General features: G+C 33.5%; 2 protein-coding genes and 1 long non-coding RNA gene across 3 annotated transcripts in view; 2 read left to right on the top strand and 1 right to left on the bottom strand.

Moving 5' to 3' along the window:
- LOC148601884 (uncharacterized) overlaps positions 1–22,669 on the bottom strand; it is a 202,798-nt gene that overhangs the window by 172,188 nt on the left and 7,941 nt on the right. The window contains exon 2 of the mRNA XM_088554708.1: positions 11,077–11,383. Within this exon, the coding sequence (XP_088410834.1) occupies positions 11,077–11,383 (307 nt within the window). The remainder of the gene's footprint in view (positions 1–11,076; positions 11,384–22,669) is intronic.
- LOC148601886 (uncharacterized) lies at positions 1,323–6,213 on the top strand. The gene is made up of 2 exons (XM_088554712.1): positions 1,323–1,950; positions 4,187–6,213. The coding sequence occupies exons 1-2, from the start codon at positions 1,731–1,733 to the stop codon at positions 4,351–4,353; spliced, it is 387 nt and encodes a 128-aa protein (XP_088410838.1). The 5' UTR covers positions 1,323–1,730; the 3' UTR covers positions 4,354–6,213.
- On the top strand, positions 16,814–21,651 carry LOC148601885 (uncharacterized). Its single transcript, XR_015917287.1, has 3 exons — positions 16,814–17,067; positions 19,302–20,513; positions 21,519–21,651. It is a non-coding gene; the product is annotated as an uncharacterized LOC148601885 (long non-coding RNA).

The following is a 22,669-nucleotide window of genomic DNA, read 5'->3' as shown; positions in this document are numbered from 1 at the left end:
ACTTGTCATAGGATCAAATCTATCTATTTTGATAATGGTGATCTTTTGTTTTTACATAAGTAAGGTCATTAAAAGGACTAGCCAATGAAATTTAACGAAATTAATGAGTATCAGTTTCACTAAAGTATGCCAGAGTTCAACAAGTTAATTTAGTTATTGTTTTTAACGAAATGGATACTTCGTTATTATTACTATTTATCAAACGTCGTGCTTAATATATAGAACTACAAGTGAAATTGTTCTGAACTACTGTGACAGTGTTTTACTTAATGCATATTGCCGCTAGATTCTATTACAATTAACTTTTGTCAGTGGACTCATGAAATGACCTAAATCACCATTATGGAAAAACGTCTTACGTAAATTTTTTTTTTTCTGTTTCGTCTAGCTTGTGCTAGTTCTATGTACTCATTGTTCGAGTAATTTGTATTCATGCAGGATAGGAATAATAAGTGACTCTTTAGTGTTCGGCAGTTTCCGAATTATATTTGCCACTAAAAGAAAAGTCACCATGGGTCCGTTACAAAGGAAATCGGGTCAGCAGGGATTGACACTAACTTTTTTATCTTGGTTGCCACCCGGGCTACTAAGTTAAAAAATATAGGAGCCCAGAAAAATAGTTACGCGCCCAGAAAATTTTTCAGAATATTAGTTTAATGTGTAATTGTTTGAAAATACATTTCTTTTTAAGAGATTTTAAAAGTATTATGGAATAAACTATTTATTTCCCTGTCTTCAGTTTATTACCTAATTGGTTCTCATCTAGTACTGTAGTGAGTACTCACAAATAAACATTTCATGAAATAGTTTTTTTTATTAATTCTTAAACAATAATGAATTAAAACTCATTAGTGATTGAAACAGTGAAACATCATCAATCTCTTCCAAAGTCAAAAAGTCTTTCAAAAACAAAGTCCTCATCTAAATCAGAATCCAACGATTCATTTCCAGAGTCACTTTCTGAGCTGGAATAATATTTATTGTTCACACCAAACATCAGATCATCTTCAGCATCATAATTATTTGTTTCATACTCTTTAGAGTACTTTCGTTTTTCTGCAGGAGATCGTTTAGTTTGTTCCTTCGCAATCGGCTTTACCCCTTCAATGTATCGCCACATTTTACCATGGTTTTTACTAACTGGTATTTATTATTTGTATTTGTACGCAAAATTCAACCAGTTGCGATTTCCGGTATGCCTAAAAACTGGAAAACAAACCCGACCACGTACCAAAATTACGGTCGCCACTCAGACGACAAACAATGGTTATTATCGTCGCCCAGCAAAAATTTAAGTCGCCATGGGCGACTGTTAGTGTCAATCCCTGGTCAGGTGTACGATCCCGATTACCAGAAAACTGGACTTTAGATAGATTGAGGAAAGAACTGAGAGAACGTAATGTTATATTTCCTTCTAATGCTCGCCGTATGGCTTTGGTTAAATTATTGAGGGAGGCAAATAAAGACATTCAATTAAGAGAGGACGCCACTTCATCGCCAGTTGCCTTATTAGGAAATGCGCGATCCCAGAATTCCATAGGAAACATCAACAACAATGGCAGCGCCCAGTCGGATTCCGAAAAAACTCTCACAGACATTGTTTCGCGCTTGACTAGCACTGTTCAATCCTTACAACAAAACATGTCTTCTTTAACAAATAAAGTAAATAGTCTCTCGAATGGCAATTCAGCCCCTGTGCCGCCAGTTTCAAACATTAATCAAATCCAACGATGAATAATATAACAGACCCTGTCCAAGATCTGCCCACTTTCCATCTGGATACGGCTTACTCGGCATTGAGTTCTTCTTCATCAAGAGTGTCTGCGGCAGCTGGGAGTGAAGAACAAGCTAGAAATGGTGCAATAGTGCGTACTGCAAGAGGATATTCAGCGGGATCCTTGCCATTTGTGGAATCTGTATCTCCACAGATGCGAAGAAATATTACAGCAGGTAGGGACATTAATCTTGCCACCCTACTCATCCCATATTTTTTGGGTTCTGGAACTATTGAAAGTTTAGACAGTGATGGGTATAAATCTACACAGTCTTATCCTAGGGTGAATAGATCGTTGTCACTGGGTGAATTTATTCAGGCCTTTGGAATATATAAAAATATTATGTGTTCCGCTTATCCACGGAGACATCAGGAGTTAGACCTATATGAGCGGGATGTTCTAGATATGGCGATAAGATACCCTGGACAAGGCTTCTATGAATATCACAAAAAATTCTCTGCAGATTCAGCAGCTCATCTGAGATTTATCAATATTGTTATTGACTGGTCCATCAGAAATAAAACTCTCTTTTGTAATATTTTTGCAAATGCAAGACCAAATACATGTGCCTCGTGTGGAAGCACATTTCATTCCATGGGTTTTTGTTACCAGAGTTTGAATCTTGGAAACAATAGGTCGCCAAGGGTCGATGACTTAGATCTATATGGTCGAGATAGTTGTATTTATGGGAAAAGAAATATGTAACAACTTTAACGGAAATAAAGGATGCTTGTCAGTTCGGTGTCGAAACCTACATGTCTGCCTAGTCTGCAAAGGCGAACATTCCAGAATTAACTGCCCTTCAAAAAACGATCATGCTGGGTCTCAAAAAAGTGGGACCCAGTCAATGAGGAAGTAGGCCACGAACATGTATTAACAGGACATAAAGTTCAGTCAGGTGTGAACACTCCCATAAACATTGACCTCTTGGAGAAGGAACTTATAAGGCACCCTGACAATGATTTTAAGACTTATCTTATTTTGGGTCTGTGCAAAAGATTTTGATTCTGGATTGTCGCTACTTCCTACTAAGTCGATAGAGTGTATAAATCTCAGGTCTGCTATGCTGAATAAGCAAGCAGTTACTGTTTTAATTAATACCGAGTTAAGTAGAGGATATTTAGCTGGACCATTTTCTTCTATTCCCTTAACAACATTTCGGGTAAATCCTATAGGTGTAGCGGAAAGTAAATACAGCAAAAAACAACGTTTAATAGTTGATTTGTCAGCTCCTCACGATGATATTGACAACCCCAGTTTGAATGATTTAATATGTAAAGAAAATTTTTCACTCAACTATGTCAAGCTGGATGATGCTATTAGAATTATTAAGAATATTGGTGTAGGGGCGTTGCTTGTAAAAACTGATATCACAGATGCCTTCAATTATTCTGTTAGCACCTGATATGTGGCCGTATCATTGCATTAAATGGGAGGGAAGCTATTATTATTTCAATCGTTTAGTTTTTGGGAGTCGTTCTAGCCCCAAAATATTTGATACCTTGTCGTCAGCTATTTGTTGGATTGCAGAGAACAATTATAACATTGATAATATCATACACTTATTAGATGATTTCTTAGTGATTATACCTTCATCAAGTGATGCTAATGCGGTAATGACTACTTTTTTAAGGATATTTTATTTGCTGGGAATACCTCTATCAGAGAAGAAAACGGAGGGTCCAAAAACCACTTTAGAGTATCTCAGGATTATCTTAGATTCTGTGCGTATGGAAGCTCGCTTACCAAAAGGAAAAAATTCTACGCATTACAGAAATGGTTAAACGTTTCAGTGAAAAGAGTTCATGCACGAAACGGGAGTTGTTGAGTCTCCTCGGCCATTTAAATTTCGCATGTAGAGTTATTCACCCAGGGCGATCGTTTGTCTCGTACCTTATTAAGTTATCTACATCAGTGTCAAAATTATCACATCATATTCATCTCAATAGTGCTTGTAAATAAGATCTTAGAATGTGGTCTATTTTCTTAAAGGAATGGAATGGTGTTTCTTTCTTTCTCAACGACTACTTGACCCAAGCAGCAGATATAAAATTGTTCACTGATTCTACAGATACATCTTTCGCGGGTTATTTTAAGAACAAGTGGTTTCAAGGTTATTTTCCATCATCTGTTTTGAGGGAAGAACAAACTTCCATGCCTTTTTCGAGCTGTACCCTATCGTAATGGCATGTGTGCTGTGGGGCCATAATTGGAGTCGATTACGCATTATGATTCATTGTGATTATATGTCCACCGTGGATATCATCAATAAAGGGAAATCTAAAGTGCTCAGTATCATGAAACTCATACGTAAACTAACATTCCATTCAGCAAAACACAACTACATCATTCATGCTAAGCATATTCCAGGCAATAATAACAATATAGCTGATTCTCTTTCTTGATTCCAGATGGACAGGTTCAGGAAATTGGCTCCCAAAGCAGATTCAAATCCGATACCATGCCTACCTCCGCAATGTATCATGATGGATTAACAGCGCAAGTAGATGAACTCTGGGACTCTTCGATCAGTAAAAGTACACGTCAAGTATACAAAACTGGGTTTATCTTGTTTTAATCGTTTTCTAGCTTTGAATCACTTAGTTGATAGTTGTCAGTTTTCAGAATTTAAGGTGATCTATCCTCAAGTTTCAGAAGATCATTTCGTGTATTTTGTAGTTCACTGTAAACAGGTTTTAAATTTGAAACATGACACTATTCAGTTGTATTTAGCGGGCATTCGCTATCATTATCTGCGGCATACACATTGTGATCCATTAAGAGATTGCTCTCAATTGCCCTATATTTTAAAAGGTGTTAAGAAATTACAAAACAATCAGGGTAGTACAAGAATGCCGATAACAGCGGATGTTTTAAAACAAATTTGTGAGTTATTATCATCTGGGTTTTTATCCCCTTTTCTTGATTCTATGTTAAAATGTGCTTGTAAATTAGCCTTTTTCGGCTTCCTTCGATGTGGGGAGTTCACACATAATAGTACAGGTAAAACACACAGTGTTATTGATGGGAGATGTCCAAATGGATACAACCGGTGAACAGTTTTCTTTATTTCTGCGATCTTCAAAGTGTGATCCATCTAAAAAGGGGATTGAAATAAAGATTTTTGAGAATAGTAAGTTTAAACCGGTTCAAGAAATGATTCAATATTTGCGCCTTCGCTATGAAAGCAGTGCAGATTCATCATCCCCTTTATTTGTTAACAACAAGTACAACTTAGTCCCCCTCTCTCGCAATGTTTTTATTGAACATTTAAAAGAGTTATTAAGTCGTTTAGGATATGATGACAAATTATATTCAGGACACTCATTTAGAATAGGGGCTGCAACTTCGGCTGCAGCAGCAGGTGCAGAGGACCATATCATTAAATCGCTAGGTAGATGGACCTCAGATTGTTACATGAGATATATAAGAATAGATAATAAGATATTAGAAATGGCACAGAACAGTATGTGTTCACGAGGACAGATTTAACTCAATCTATGTACTTTATACAGTTACCAGAGGTGTTTAATATGTTAATAATCTGGTTGTTTTTAATTGTTGTTTTATTTTGTTTTGGTTTTTGATTGATCTCGTTTTTATTATTTGCATTTCTAATTAAGGGCATTTAATTACTTTTCATGCTGTATACTTCTTGGGGCTTCACTCATACATTGGGTATGTATTCATTCATTTGGCCTGTATAATTTAAGGAAAATATTTTCCCCCAATTCAGGTATACATCATACTAATATTTCGTTCTTTCATACTTTCCACTTTAGCTTGTCAGGATCGTCCACAAGCCTATAGTAAATATGTTTTGTTGTTCAATAGTTAGGTATAGTTCAATGATAATAGTAGGACTATACATGTAATTGTCATAGTCCATGGTGTAGTATGAGTAGCCCCCAAGAAGCCAAATTAAGTTTGATACAGCAAGGTATTTAGCAAGTTATGTAATGTACAGTAATTGTTTGGTATATGTTATGAATCAGTTTATTATGTACAATGTATGTTTTAAGTTGGAGTGTTGATTATACAATGTTAGAATTTTTAGGTATTAATAAATGTCTTACTGTATGTGTCTTAAATATTACTATGAAAGAAATACTCAACATGTTTAAGAGAACTGGGGAGGGAAGTTTCCATGAAACAACAATAGATACACACATTAGAACAAAAAGTCCTGTTGAGGCCCATTGTACATGTACTAGATGCTAAGTAAGCCCTGATGCTTTGGATCAGGTTCATTTCTGACTTTTTCATGTAAAGTAAAAGATGGGATATTTATACCTCACTCTTGATATGACTAGGTATAAAGTATTTATTTAAATGGTTTGATATTTTTAGATAAATTTAAATTTAAGGTGCAGTTCTCTAGCTTTAGTTAAACATATTGTTCTATACATTTTTCATTTAATGAGGATGAACAGTGACCATGCTACATGTTTTGGTGATTAAGTGATATTTTTATCTAATTTCATAATGAATATGATGTTCATACATTTGTATATTTATACCTGACTATTTTGTTGCTCGATAATATCACCAAGTTGTGAAAATATTGCCTTGTACCCTCTCAGAAAATTTCTTATTGCCAATACCATGTGCCGAACCCATCTTGTACTACCAACTCTAGTAGCTTCAAAGAACAACGCCAGACCATTCCTCTGCTTTGGGGAATTTTGTAGAAGTAGTAGACCCGCATTAATAAAACTATAGTTGAGTCATATAGAGTATGCTATTTAAAGAACCTTTATTCTAACCTGCAATAAAATTAAAAAGCAACTTTGTGGCAATTTGTGAAAAGTGGCATTCAAATATTTAATATTTTTTTTTGTGAAAAATACAAACTTCAGACACTTTTACATATACAGCAAATTTCATTTACAGTCAAAATCTTGGTTATATTTACCGGTATATTTGCTGCAGACCTCAAATTTAGAATAGTTTGTAAACCACCATGACCAGGTGAAAATTACTTGGGTTTGAAAGGAACTAAATAAGATTCTGTGAATATATTATTTGTTGTGCATACCCATTCAGAAAAAACAATGATCAACTTACCTGTGCACTAAGCAGTGAACTGTAATGAGAGATGGTTGCATGGCTTTCAGTTTGGTTGCCACTCCTTGGTTTTTGCCCAACATCACAGATGCTCCCTCACACCCAAAACCAACCATTTTTTTCTTGATGGTACTTTCATTTAGACCAACTCTCTTAATACACTGCAAAATGCAGCGACAAGACCATCTGCATCAGGCTTTGGTGGTGATGCAATGCCAAGGAACCTGCTTTAAATTTGCCCATTAACACTGTATCTGAAACAAAAAAATCCAAGTTAAAAAAAATAACCTTACAAGTTTTGGGAATTGGGGAAAAAGGGGCCAACATGTTTGGAAATCAAAATGGAATGTGAAATGGGAAATCAAAATTCAGTGAAGAAACCAACAAAACATTTGGAAATGGGGGAATCAAGAAAATTTTTGTGAATTTGGAATCATGACCCATGTCACCCCTCCCAACAATAGTGTTTACAGCACTCTTACTCCATGTACATGTACTTACAAAAAAATGAAACCATTAGGTATCAATTATGTAGTGAAAAAATTCAAAGTACAACTTTGAAAAAAATTTGGGCAGCATGGTACCTTGAAAAACTGATTTTGATCTTTTTTTTTAAATATAAAATATGCGGCCTTGACAGAATGGGCAGTGAAGGAAGAGTCTGTACTAAGAAGGAGGACAGTTCCCCTTATCCTAAAGGAACATATGCCAGCACAAAATATTTAAATAATAAATTAAGAAAAGATTCAATTAGTTACCTTGCAAATACTATTTCTCATTCCACGATACCAGAATCTGTTGACCCATCCATTGTTAACGCAAAGAAAGATGCTGAGGTAATGTCTGTGCCCAGGGATAACAATTCACTCTCTGATATAAAACTGGAAAAAGTCTTGGCTGCTTTTGGATTTCTGTATGTGTTTATATTTAGGCCTTTCTTCTCATCAAGGTCACATAACCATTCATAATCTCTGATGCTTTTATTATTTTTTATCAAGGCATGGGTGTTCCTGAAGAGTATAGACACTTTCCTCTTGGTATCATGGTCCATTTTTTCTAGGGCCTTCTGGGCAGGAGCTTCCATGGGGTTTTTAACAGTGTTGTTACGAATTTCCTTGGCAAGGACATGGGCCTTGCTCTTCTCATGCCATTTTACCGTTTCCACTTTGCAGGGATTTGATCCTGTCCCATCAATCATAGTACGACTATTCACAAGATGGATTATTTTGTTGATGTAAGCGTCACAGTAAGAGCACCACATCCCTCTACCCTGCTCATATTTAAGCCACTTTTTTCCTATTTTCCACTCAGCCAAGAACATTCTGGGCTCTTCACATTTTCTTGGTTTTTTTTCTGTACTTTCATCTTGACTTTGACCATCTGCCTCTCTTCTCTCTTCAATTATCTTTTCTTTGGTTTTTTTAAAATTAATCAAAAATTTTTCCATTTTTGTTTTAGTAACAAAATAAGTACTCCATTTCTGAACTCATATTTTGAAAATAAAGTTATATTTCATCAGATTCGTCATTATGAAACAAGAAAATATTTTTCAATTGCTTCATGTTCATTTTTATTTTGGCAATAAACAACTAATTTGCAAAGTAACATATCTCAAAATACCAAGATAATTTTGTTTGAATACTAATACGAGATCGGGACCGTCGCATAGGTTTTCGCACATCCTGTTAACCGGAAATTAAAATGGCAGTGCTTTACAAGTCAATAAAATTGTGCATATCATGCCAAAATTCACTTGACATATTCAAGCTAAACTTCTTAAAATGTAGGGAACATATTTTTAAAGTATGATGTTAAGGGATGCTATATTAAATAACCTGTTGGATGGTTTACTTTCCTTGAAACTCGCCAACCAAATAACGGTCGCCAAATTGACGAAAAATTCAAGAAAATCAAAATCCTTTGGCCCTGCACACCTTCATCATGTGTAGAAATATCCTGTAAAATATTTTAGATGTAGTTCAAAAACTGTATGAGGAGATAGCCAGACAAGCCATGATCTATATATTTCTGAGTAATATGACTAATTGTTACTATCACTAATTTCTGTAATGTTGCGAAAAATTAATCAAAATCCTTTGGCACTGCACACCTTCATCATTTGTAGAAATATCCCATAACATATTTTAGATGTAGTTCAAAAAACTGTATGAGGAGATAGCCAGACAAGCCATGATCTATATATTTCTGAGTAAAATGACTAAGAGTAATTATCACCAATTTCTGTAATATTTCACGAAAATCAAAATCCTTCCGCCCTGCACACCTTCATCATGTAGAAATATCCTTTAAAATGTTTTAGTTGTAGTTCAAAAACTGTAGGAGGAGACAAGCTATGATCATGTGAAATCCAGACATATGGATGAAAGGATGGACATGGGTAAATTAATATCCCCACCTCCAACTGTTTGTCACGGGGGCATAAAACAAGAGGCTCCCAGGAGCCTGAATCGCTCACCTGGTTAAAGTTTGTCTTTCAAGAACAATAAATTTAACAAGTTGTCCAACAATTTTGACTCAAGAAGACTTTCATAGGTCTTATCATAAAGATCATTTCAGCAATAGAAAGTTTCTTTTTAAGTCGCTAATAGTGTTAGCGAATTCTTGCACTCGTAATTTTTGTATTTAATATTTGCATATGATTTGCATTAATATGTTGTTAAATGCCACATAATCCAGCAGATCTTTGCCGTGTTAACCGCCACAGTGTAATAGCTCTTGCTTCATATGAGATAAAAATGTACCTTTTAAAAATCATGCACGTGTGTTCTACATGTGTTTCTTGCTTGTATGAGAACGGGAAGTTTACATGAAATAATCAGTTGGCTTTGAACATTACCCAGTTTCCGATTCAGGCACTGAGGCTAGTTACAAGACTTTATAGGTCATATACATTAGCACGCCCCAATATTTATGAATATTCATTGCCAGCTGCTAAATCTGGTTCATTAACTAGTTTCCTGTCAATATCATAAGCGACCCAAAGATCACTACTGTTTTAAAAACATATCATACATATGTCCATGCATGTTTTTTGCTTGTATTAGAACGGGAATTTACATTTAAAGATAAAAAAAAAAAAAAGATAAAATGATCAGTTAGCATTGAATTATGTAATATTACCCTGATTCCGATTCAAACACAGGCGTTCGTTACAATTGATTATATTAAGGCCATATATATTACCAGGACACCAATATCTATATATAGCCATTCGGGTAATAACGTTACAAAAGAGTACTCATTAATATCAAGGGAACCAACGATTGTAGCGGAAGTCATCCGATTTTTGTGCATATCGCGTTCGTACCATTTTGGATGTTTAAAGTATGTCAAAATCAGTGACAGTAAATATTTAATGATTAGCGACTTGGAATATGGGTCATTTCAGCTATAGAAATAATTTTGCTAAACCTAACAGTTTCAGAGACATGTGAAAAACTACTGTCCGACCCCTTTGTTCTATTTTTGGTAACGGCAGCCATGTTTTTGACAGATCAAAAATCCCCACATCAGTTCTCTGCATGATACCCCAAGGAAAATTTATACCCAGTTTTGTTTCAATTGGTCAAGTAGTGTCAGATTTTTGAAAGAAATAACATTAAAAATAGAGAGAAAAAAAACCTCGAAAAAGGGCAATAACTCCAACATGGCTTAACAGATTAAAATGAAAATTTGACCACAGATAGATCTGTTAAATGTTACCCATTGTCAGAATTTAGCTAAACCTAAGGTTTTGGAGATATCTGCGAAAAACTACTGTCTGACCCCTATGTTCTATTTTTAGTAACAGTGGCCTTTTTCTTCAATGGATCAAAAATCCCCACAATTATTCTATGCACAATACTCTAAGCAACATTCATACCAAGTTAAATTCCAATTGGTCAAGTAGTGTCAGAGGAGAAGAGTTTTAAAAAATTGTTAACGTTGACAGACGACTTCAGATGCCAAGTGAAAACTAAAAACTGAATTGCATTTTTCAGATACATGTACATGTATTTTACGTAAGGCTCTTTTATGTAAGTGCTTGTACATGCTGAGTATCCAAACTCACTGAAGGCAGATGTGTGTGGAATGGAACAGAAACTCCTAAAATATTTGAAAAAGGAAGGTCATATTTAAACTTGGACCCCAAGCAAAACGTGAGATATATGTATTTTATGTCTTTCAACTTTATTGTTATAGTGTTATTAAAATACATTTATTTTTAACTTACCCATAATTTCTTCCTTCAAAGTTGTTTGGGTATTCTCTTCTGTTTCCATACTGACAAAGATTAGCACCTCCTGTAGCAAAAGTATCTGGGTTGGTATCAAGAGCATCTAAAGAGGTAATATTAAATGTCAGACCTGCAGTATCTTCAATCACATTTCCACTTCCGTCTTCTAGGTAGGCTACAACAGCTTTACTAATGATGTGACCTAATGATACACTGTATATTCTGTCTGCATCCACTGGTATTGAAGCAGGTGGTGATAAATTTGTGTCTAATATTAGTGTCGGAGCAGCTGTTATCAATGGCACTGCAAAAACAAATGATAAAACCATGTTTGTTATCAAAAAAATAAATGGTTTTAATGCAAATAAATGTGTTATAAATTGTTCAAATCAGATATAATGCACAGATTTGTTGTCTGAATTTCAAATCAAGGGTCTTTTTGGCAAATTTTTATTCAAGTGGAATCTATAAATGGATATCAAAGGTTTTGATAAAATATAGTTCAAACTTCAATATGTATATTTGAATATTTCTTTGACAATCAATTGTGGCAAATATAATTTCAATCATATTCTGTAAAAAAAGTTTCATCAAACTTAAGGGGAAGACCATTAAATTCTTAGGGGGCCTGGCAGATACGGGAATAAAAAAATTGAAAATAAATTTTCTGACTTGTGCAAAACCTTTAAAAAAATTTGCTTGCTACGCTCACCCTTGTTTTATAAATGAGACATGCAACTATTGTCATTCCGATATTTTTATTGACAATTGCTAGCGTGACTATTGTCGTTCTCAATTCAGTTGTTCATGTTCGTTCCAAGACAAGGAGGGAATTCAGGAAGTGTTAATAAAGGAAATAAATTATACTGGACGTTTTGATTGTTCTGATTCTCTGATGTTTTGATGAATTAGAAGGATAAAATCGAAAGTGAATACATTTGTTGTAAATGTCTTAAAATTGAGGCCATCAATTTGAGTAACAATTATGAAGTCAACATTTTTTCAATGATAGTGAAGACGATGCCAAATTCGAACATTTGGTACCAGAAAAGATGAATCTTAATCAAAATTTACCTTGCAACTTATCCCTATAAGATTTTTCTACAATCTGCAATGGATGAGTGTGAAATGACAGTGACATTTACTGGAAAAACAAAATCAAACAACGACTTTGTACCAGATTCTCCAAAATTGTTTACTGATGATGACTTACGACTATCATTCTACGAGAAATGAACTGGTACATGGAAAAGAGGGCCGATGATCATTTTTTCAGCATTTATTTGACATTTTCATAGTAAACCAGTTTTTGAGTTGCCTGTGTCATACCTTGATATTTAGCTGGGACTTTTTAATATGTGAAACATGTTTTCAGAAGTTTTATGTTTATAAGTATTTAATTATTATGAAGTTTTATGTTTATGGAATTGTTCCAAATATATTAAATCATCAAAACTTATATTATCTCACGTTTATTTGCACCTAGACAGGTAAAAATTGCAGATGGAAACAAACTAATGCGAAAATATGACACTCTAGAATCCAACAATATTTTTACATATAATTTTTCTTGGCCTAAGATCAATAATAACAAAAATATGCTCATTCAAACATAGTAAGCACAATTTAGAGTTAAATCTAAATCAAAGTAGCATGGTGTGGCACCATGCCCCTTTTCCAACACACCAAATGCCCTTTTCAGTTGCAAAAATGTGCCCATCAGAATTTTAGCCCTCTTGAAACCATGAAACTTCACAGCCATTTTTGTTGTTTACCTAACAAAATTTTTGAGTCAAATTAGACACAAAACCTGATTTTTTTCAAAATTACCTAAAAAATCTGAAACTGAACCACTAATTCACATTTCAATCTCATTTCTTTAATAAAACGAGTCATTAATCTGACAAAAGATGTAAAATGCTGTCTAAACAGGTAAGGATATGTTTTATGTCAGGTAAATAATCTCCGAGGTCAGCTGATCTGGGTTTGACAATTAGAAAATGAATCGCAATTGGATCTACCACGATTTCATGAACATCCAATCATTTTCTAAAGATTAAATTCTACTCCACAATTAATTTGACAATACTGTCATTTTAACAGATCTTAAATTTGTAGGACCACTGTGCACGTGTGCAAACAAATTATAAATTATCATTTTTGTCAAGGAAGGCTATTTATAGCCTGAACTCGACTTAGAGATCGTCAGCAAGTGGGATTCAACCGGAAGTGGATACTGCCACATGGAACTGCCTAAATATTCCGCAGTCTGCTCTCTTTACCCTCCCCCATTCCCACTTTGCAAATTTACTTAAGTACATTGCTCCGCCGTCAATCAATATGTGATGCTTTATTTTTCGTAAGCAATGGAAGTATTATGACATCAAAACTTTTTTAATATTTGTTGAATTGCAATATTTCTTTGATTATGTGCTTATCTTAAACTATTTGAATTTTGTCTTAGCGAGCAGAACTATTTTTTCTAATTGACCTGACGCAGGTCTAACACGGTACCTCCAATAACCGAAAACAATATGGTTTTGGAAGGACAAGTGACTAATTTCAAAGTACTGACGCCATACTGATTATTACAGACTTTCATTAGGTATCTAGAAAGTGCTGAAATACTAATAAAAAACTTATTTGCAAGTGTGTTTAAATAACATAGTGAGCAATTATAAACGAAATTCTATTGAGGTTTTCGAATTTTCAGTCTGGTTTTCGGTTAACACCGAGGTTTTTGGTTATTCAAGCAACCCAGCCAAACATTCGCAAGATGTCGGAAGTTTTTATGCCGAATATTTTTTTACCTGCAATGTACACTCTTTGAGTTGTTAGTATATTGTTAATGTCTATCATTACAAGATGGGTCCTGTAGGTTTGAAAGTTTTAATTGTTTGTCAATCTTACCAAGGAGTTAAATATAGACTACTATCATGACAGTATAGATCTATTGTGAATGTCAGGAACTTCTAATAACAGATTTTCGGAGCTGCAATGTATGCTTTTTGTGATGTACAAAAAACAAGTATAGTTTTAATGTTTATGATTACAGTGAGGGTGGGGTCACCCCTCATTTTCAAAGTGTGTGGATCCGCCTCTGCCAGATGGATCCTGATGGTTTGAGAAAGTGTTCTAGTGTTTGTAAATAACAGATAATTTTGTGAACAATTTTGATAAAAAATATTTTTACATATGCTAAGAGTTTTCAAGTTGTTCTATATTTTATACACATTGTACTGTTAAATACATGTAAATCCCATATATATCATGTGTGTTTGATTTGATCCCAGGAACATAAAATGCAAGCAGTGTGTACATGTACATGAATAAACATACAAAGGTACATGTAGCAAACAATATGAAGTATTTAAACTAGAAAATAAACATTTGAATCATGGAATTGTTAAAGTAATACGATTTCAAAAGCAGAAACACAAACAATGTCTGTTTCAAAGGTAAGAACGAAAGGCAATGTAATTAAAATTAAGATCTTAATTGCTCCCCCTTTTTTCTACGTCACATGAAGTCATGCGACAAAGGAAAAAGGGGGAGCAATTAAAACCTAGTCTGAATTAGATTGGGATGAAATGAAGCCATGTGGCATATTTATCACATTCAGTAGTTGATCTTGATCTATCAAAAAGAGGGATATCTAGTAAAAATTAGGTATTTATATGCAGCCAAACAAACTTTTAGAGAATAAAGAGTTCCCGTTTATGACATTACTGCTGAAAATTTTCCTAAATACGTTGAAAACGATTTGATTAATTTATATCTTTATTGTATTAGAAATTGCCCCATTCTCAAATTTTCAATCATTATCATTGTGGCTGACCTGCGATTTAAATATCACACCCATAGACTTATATTGCATACCCTAAATCACCCATACCTATTTCATGTACCCCTAGACCTATATTGCATACTGTACAAATGTATATCACACCCCTAGACCTATATGGCATACTGTATATCACACCCTTAGACCTACATGTATATCGCATACCCTATATCACACCGCTGGACTATATATTGCACACTTAGTCATACATAATATGCACATCATATACTGCATACCAATCCCCTAGACCTACATATATATGGCATATCCTATACCACACCCCTAGATCTATATGGCATACCATATACCACACCCTTAGACCGGGTATTTGGCATACCACATATCACACCCCTAGATCTATATGGCATACCATATATCACACCCCTAGACCTATATTGTATTCCCTATATCACATCTCTAGACCTACATTGCATACCCTATATCACACCCCTAGACCTATATTGCATACCTTATATCACACCTTACACAGAACACACTTGAAGTATAATTAAAATATATCTTTTGATGAACATGACATGCCAAAATCTGTATCTGATGGGGTATCACTCTTCAACCTATATCACCTCGCGAACAATAGCCCTAAGTGGGTTGACATAGGAGTCTGTGTTGATACCACATTTGATACAGATTTTGGCATGTAATATTCAGTATGGAATGTACATGTGTATTATATCCTTATACATGTAAGTCATAATTGATTATCAATATGGTGCTTTTTTAGTGCATTGTCAAGATATATATTTAGAATGCATGATCTTAAAGTTAGATAAAGGATTTTCATGACACATGAAGGACACAGTCAATTAGGTTAGAAATTCTATGTCCATGAAAGTGGATTGAAAATAATGATGGATATCAAGGCACCCAAAAGTAGACCTTACCTAAGAGCTGATTTTCAGGGACATTCACACATGTACAATGTACAAGGTAAGTGAAGGTATACATAAGTTTGTTCATATACTTCCAGTGTACACGATGATTTAAAATTTTCAGAACTGGTGATAGGTCTACTGTAAACATTGAACAGGAAATTTATACTGAAAACTTCAAAAATACATGTGCATGTACTCTATGGTTACTGGCATATGCAGTACAGTATTAATTAAAGATTTCATACAAGAAATCATGATATTTGTAATATAATAATACATGTATCAAATTTGTTATTTACTTTACGGTGTGACATTAATTGCTCATAAATTAATCAACATACAGGGGTGGATGCAGATATCTTGAAATGAGGGGTCCAGTCATTATAAATCATCAGGTAACTAGAAACCATACATGGGAGAAGCCCTAAAGCAATATCATCAGTAAACTTTCCAGTTTCTGTATTTATTAGTTTTGTCTAGTACATGAAATGGCTTTAATTTATTGTTTTAAACTCACCACTTCAAACCAATTTAATTATCTTCCTGGTTATGAGGGGATGTTGTTTTAACGATGACCACCTGTCAGTCAGGTGAAAAGTAACCTATTCTACTCTTACTTATGTTACCTGTTATTAACAGTTATTGAAACAAAGATTTGCTCATGAAGTACACTGTACTACATTTTTGTAAAGTTTGTTAGGTTTTATTTAAGATAAATTTGAATTATTTTAGAGAAAGAAGTGTTTATTTTGTTCTTAATTAAGACAGCTGATAGAGATATTTTAAGAATAACATTTCAGAACACTAAAATATAATACATATTTATTGTATTAATGTCATCTAATGTAGGACAAAAATGATAATGCTACAGAAATACTGTTTGCAAAATTTCAATCAACCAGTACTGACACTTAAAAACCAGTAAAAACCTGGGACAATGTTAACTACCCAGACCAACCTCTATTTTTGCTTGATTTTGCACATAATTATATGTACATGTAAGGATATTTCTCATCAAGAGGAGGTTTCTGTACTTCCATATGATGTGGCTAAAATACATGTATATTTTCATGCATTTACATCTTGTAACATTTTGCAATTATCAAAGGTACTGTTATCATCTTTTCCTTGATTTCTTTTCAGTGGTAGTCCCTTTTAAAGTTTCACTAGATGTAGCAAGAAGAAAGCAAGAGCAAAATGAACTATTTCTGTGCTGGGACACTATGCACATACATTATTGAAGGCAGACAGGTATATTAAAACAATCTGCTTAAGCTCAATAATGATTCATCATAAAAAGTGGTACTCATGGGGTATGGGTTCACTAGTAACTTTTTTGTTTAGGAAAGTAGAAAAGATGGATTTATATTCAAAGTGCATTTGTTATAAAGAAAGACAAAATATTTTCTGTATTAACTACATCTCTTTATCCTTGACTTTCCATCTTGATTGGAATCTTAAATTGCTAAAATATATGAGGTACAACCAAAGTTTTTTTAGTTTAAAGATTTAGTAGTTTTGATAACAAGAGTTTGTATCCTTGTTTGAATTGAAAAATTCCTGGAGAAAGGTATTTATCTATTGTAAAAAAGTGTATAGTTTTGACATTTTCAACTCAGAGCCTAATCTAGACAACAATGACAAGGACAAGCTTTAGTAAATTCTGTTTGAAAACTAACAATATTGACATATTTGTTCATTTAATCTATTACAAATCACTGTCAAAGAGAGCACAAACAAGGAGAAGTTTTTTTGCTCATTTCTCCCTTTAGATGAGGTCCTTGTTCAACCTAGCTCCCCTAGACCACAGGATTCATTTCTACTTCATGCATCTCCAACCCGAAATTTCAAAGTGTGGATTTTTTCTTACTTTGAAAATCCATATAATATTGATAGTTAGTGATTCACAGTGGAGATCATATTTTTGAAGAAATGCTGGTTTAGGTGTAAAGTGTCAAGAAATTTGAGGACATAAACATACACAGCCAAAAATACCAAAAAACAATAAAAGAAAAGATCCATAAATGCATTAATAAACAAGCAGTATTGATATGCATTTCATTAAACAGATGGTTCTCTTTAAATTGACTAAGTTTTTTATCGTTTTTTTTTTTAACTTGCAATTTGGTAACATGAATTTTTATGAGGTCTTCCTTGACTCTGTGCCTCAGCACTTTGATTTATATAGAGATGAGTTACCTCCCCAGCAGTCTTCAGATTTCCTGTAATTTTAACAATGCAGTATTTTTCCTAAAAACTATTCCTTCCAAATACTGAAGATTTTGACGATTCGGTATCAAGATTCTTGAAAATTTGTTACATTTCCTCATATACTGCACCTCACGATATGCATTTAATAAAAAGTAAGAGTTGCCCAAGTTTCCCTCAATCTATACTCAAGAAACTGGACAGCATCATGCTGTCACATATTCCACTTAAGACTTATTAAGGCCCAAAAATACTTGCTGAACTGTAAAAATTCATACACTCCTTGAGACGTTCATGTTTCCCATTTTAGCGTGCGTGCATCATTTATTGTGCGTTTACACATTGTTTTGCGTTCGTTTAAACGCATGATAAACACACAATAGAAGCGTTCATTAAAATACACACTAGAAGCGTTGGTTAAAACGCATGCTAGGAGCGTTAGTTTAAATGCACGATACAAGTGTTCATTTATTTTTGTACTTTATTTCCTTGATTTAACTGTTATTTTTATATATGTTTTGCTATTATTAATTCATATAATTTCATTAATTTTATTTTCTATTCTTTCTGTCTTCATTATATGTCAATATTATTATTTTTCGTTGTTCGTATATCGTGCATAATGCATTTAAACGCACGCTAGGAGCGTTAGTTTATCATGTGTTCGTTTATCATGCATTTGGTGAGCGTTTAGCGTGCATTTGGGTATCATGTGTGCGGGAAACCGAAACGTCTCGAGTGTAACATGGAATGCCCAGCAGGCACTCCACGTTGAATCAACATAGAAATATGGTGGATATTTGGTGGTGACGTGGATCAAAATCAATTCCACATTGATGTTTCGACGAAATGTCTACGTTGTTTCCACGTCGATGAAATCCATGTGGATGTGTCGATGTTGTATCAAAGTTGAAATCGTGTCAATAATTTCAACATGGATTCATCCACTGTTTTTCCACTTCAGTCATATTATAGAAATAATAAAAAAGCTTACTGTTATGGAAAAGCTCAGTATTCTAAACTGAGTATAAATAGTTGTGAAGTGTTGTAGAACATTGTAATTACACTGACGCTGATTACTTGTCAAATGTGATAAAACAAACTTTTAAATAATTTTGAAATTTACCGCCAATGTGTAGTAAATGCAATCGGAACTACTTGGCCTTTCAGCTTGTACGATATAATCTAACAGAAATGACTGAGGACTTCCGAATAGCATTTTTAAATTTCACTCTGCACATGTGCTTTTCAAACGTCTGCTTTCTTCAAATTTGAAGATGTAAACAAACCCGGATTGCGAAGAACAAGAAGAAAACGCCAATTACAGAGCAGATTGAGCCATTTCTTTCACAGTATGTGAGTTATTTTATCATACATGTGACAAGATTGCTTATTTATAATCTTAGTTTGTGTTAATAATGATAAATTTAGTATAATTACTGTCATTCGTAAAAAGGGGGATCCTGATGCGATGCTGACTTTATTCCATGTTGATAAATTATTCAATTCGGATTATTGCAAGATGTTTTCTGTTTTATATTTATTTTGCTTTTTATCGGATTTATCAAATACACCTTCAATTCCAGGACACTTAAGTAGCACTGAGTTGTTTAAAAGAAGTTACAGTCTTCAATGCCACAGATAATAAATATTGTACAGAAACAGTGTAAAAAACCATTTTTCCCCCAACTTGCCATTCTGGCTAGTGGAATATTGATCTTGCTAGCCAAATATAAATTCAACTAACCACATTTTTTGGGTTTTTTTCTGTACTATCATCTGTTTTCTCTTGGATTTGACTATCTTCTGACTTTCTTTTTCTTTCTTCAACTATCTATTCATTTGTTTTTAAATTTATCAAAAACTTTCCCATTTTCAATTATTCCCTCCCATTTAAGTTTTTCATGTAACAAAATGAGTACTCCATTTCTGAACTTATATATTAAAAATAAAATTATATTTCAACAGATTCATCATTATGAAAGAAGAAAATCATTTGCTTCTTGTTCATTTTTATTTTGACAATAAACAACTAATTTGCAAGGTAACAAATCTTAAATTACCAAGATAATTTCGTTTGAATACTAATACAAGATCAGGACCTTCACCTACGTTTTGGCTCATCCCGTTTACCGGAAATTAAAATTGCAGATCGTAAACAATGTTTTACAAGTCAATGAAATTGTGTATATCATGCCAAAATTCACTTGACATATTCAAGATTAACATTCTTAAAATGTAGGGAACATATTTTTAATGTATGATGTTAAGGGACCTTTTACTAAATAACCTGTTGGCTGGTTAACTTTTCTTGGAACTTGCCAATCAAATGATGGTCACCAAATTGACGAGTGTAAGCAAATGAGAAGTCACAAAAATACACATCTACTTGTATTTGTCGAGCTGGCGAGTGGTGGTTTCCCACACTGCAGTAAGAATTTGTAACACTAATGGAAGAGTTTACAATGTAATCACACCTGCTCTTGTGGGTACATATTAAATATGTTATTAATATTACAAACTCAAGGAGGAATTCATTAGTCTTTAGGTACCAGTATCGTATTGCATATCCCTGAGCGGGTGTACGTCAAAACATGGATGCTATAAAAATATAGTGCATTTTCTTTTTGCCTCTCTACAAACTAATGTTTTGTCAAAAGATATGAACAATGACTTATAAAATAGAGCAAACATCACACTGGAAGATGAAGAACTTTTTTAAGAGAAAATCTACCATAATATCATAAAAATGTTCCACTGAAAAGGTTGGTTTGGTGAGTGCAAAACGAAAGTGAAAGTAAGGAAAATGGCTATTTATAGTTCAAGACTACTTTTCTGTCCGATCTTCATGGACTCACCCTATTTTCTTTGCGGGAAATTATTTTTTCACATGTCCTTAGAAATGCTACATAAGTGAAAGTTTTATTGAATCAATTTACATATTTTTTAAAAAATCCTAAAAATATGCACTTCACTATAGAAGTCTATGGGAAAATTAATACGATACTGAGACCTTTATATTCCTCTACTGAACATATAGAAATCACAACCGGCATGTCACCTCCTGTAATTGTCTCTCTGTAATTTCTTCCAAGCCCAATACCTCCCGGACTGATCAATGGAATGTGATGATATTTAGGAACTTCAGGCATAATATATAGATGTACATAAAGTTTGTATATTTTCTTTAGTAGCTCTGAAATGTTGTTAAGCCAACAGTATTAAATTGAAACAAAAATTGTATATGATTTTACAAGGGCTTTTAGCAACTATATTTCAATCAGGAATATTAGTATAATTGGGACTAAATAACCAATTCAGTTTCTAAAAATCTTGAAAAAATTGACAGATGGACAATGCACATTTTGCATGCATGAATTACATGTACATCAAATTATGTAAAAGTAGTAATGTTAAAAATTAGAGTCTATCACATTAAATAGAGGTCTATTTATCTAAAGCATAATTGTAAAGAAAATATACTTTTATTTCAGAGGTGCAAGGTCTGAGTTTTTACATTGGTGGATAAAGAAACAAGTTGTTGCACAAGAACTTTCTATTCACAGAACTTATAAGAAATGTTTTTGATTCATGTGCATTATTGTTTACATAAAATCTACTTCTAGAGACTGTTTACTTTCATCTTTTGTTGAACTAGTTGAATGGGTAGATACTGTCAAAAAAAGTTGTATACTTCAAATATAATATGTATATATAGCAATGAAAGGCTTTTGTAACTGTGAGTGCAATGAGATCAGATTTAAATATATTACAATAAAACATTAATGATGGTTTATAAAGTTAAATTATTGCCACATCAGTTTAAACTTTCAAAGATTTAAAGGATACACATTCGTAACTTTAGTTATTTGTTATTTATATTGAGTTCAAACTTTATTGGTATGCTGTAAACTGAATGTGGTTCCAACTTAAAGAGAAGGTATATTATTTCACAACTGTTTCAAAGGCATGTGATGTTGAGTAGGATTCAACAAAATACACTAAATATACATGTACAAGAAAATTTTTTGTTGCATCACTAACATTGATTCAATGTCTAATTTCCACGTCATTTCAATTTTCATATCAATACCATTTTTCAATGTAATATCCCACGTTGAGAACTGACGTGATTTCAACGTTGAATCCATGTGGCATGCCCGCTGGATACTAACTCCCCTTCAACAGACATTAATGGAAAGAAGGAAACATGTTAAATGTATAAATTTTCAGGCAGTAGAAATGAATTTGAATGTAAATAAAAGTTTTCTCATTTACTTTTTCTGAAGTTAAAAAAAAATCAGGAATTTTAAATAGGTTTTGAGGGGCTTAAAACTTCAATCTATTATAGTGCATGCACATTTTCAACTGAAAAAGGCCCTTTGATGCTATAGTGATTGTCTCATACATACATTATGACATTAAAACCCAAACAGTTTGCAAAATATGTCCCGAAAATGTTGATTCACACCTTGTCCAATGTTAACACCACCATGGGGATTTTCAAAAGTTGGCAGGTATGTGACTTTCCTAAGTTTTCATTCAAATAAAAAGGTTTTAATTCAGATGTGTCTTTGATTTGTTAAATTGTACAACAATTTTTAAACAAATCAATGTGCCCTAAAAATCAGACATCGTGACATGA

The sequence above is a fragment of the Perna viridis genome, chromosome 12 (assembly GCF_037379345.1).
Source record: "Perna viridis isolate PV_CMFRI_1.1 ecotype Kerala chromosome 12, ASM3737934v1, whole genome shotgun sequence".
NCBI classification, from domain to species: domain Eukaryota; kingdom Metazoa; phylum Mollusca; class Bivalvia; order Mytilida; family Mytilidae; genus Perna; species Perna viridis.
The sequence above is the reverse complement of the archived record's forward strand: the minus strand, read 5'-3'. Positions and strand labels throughout refer to the sequence as shown.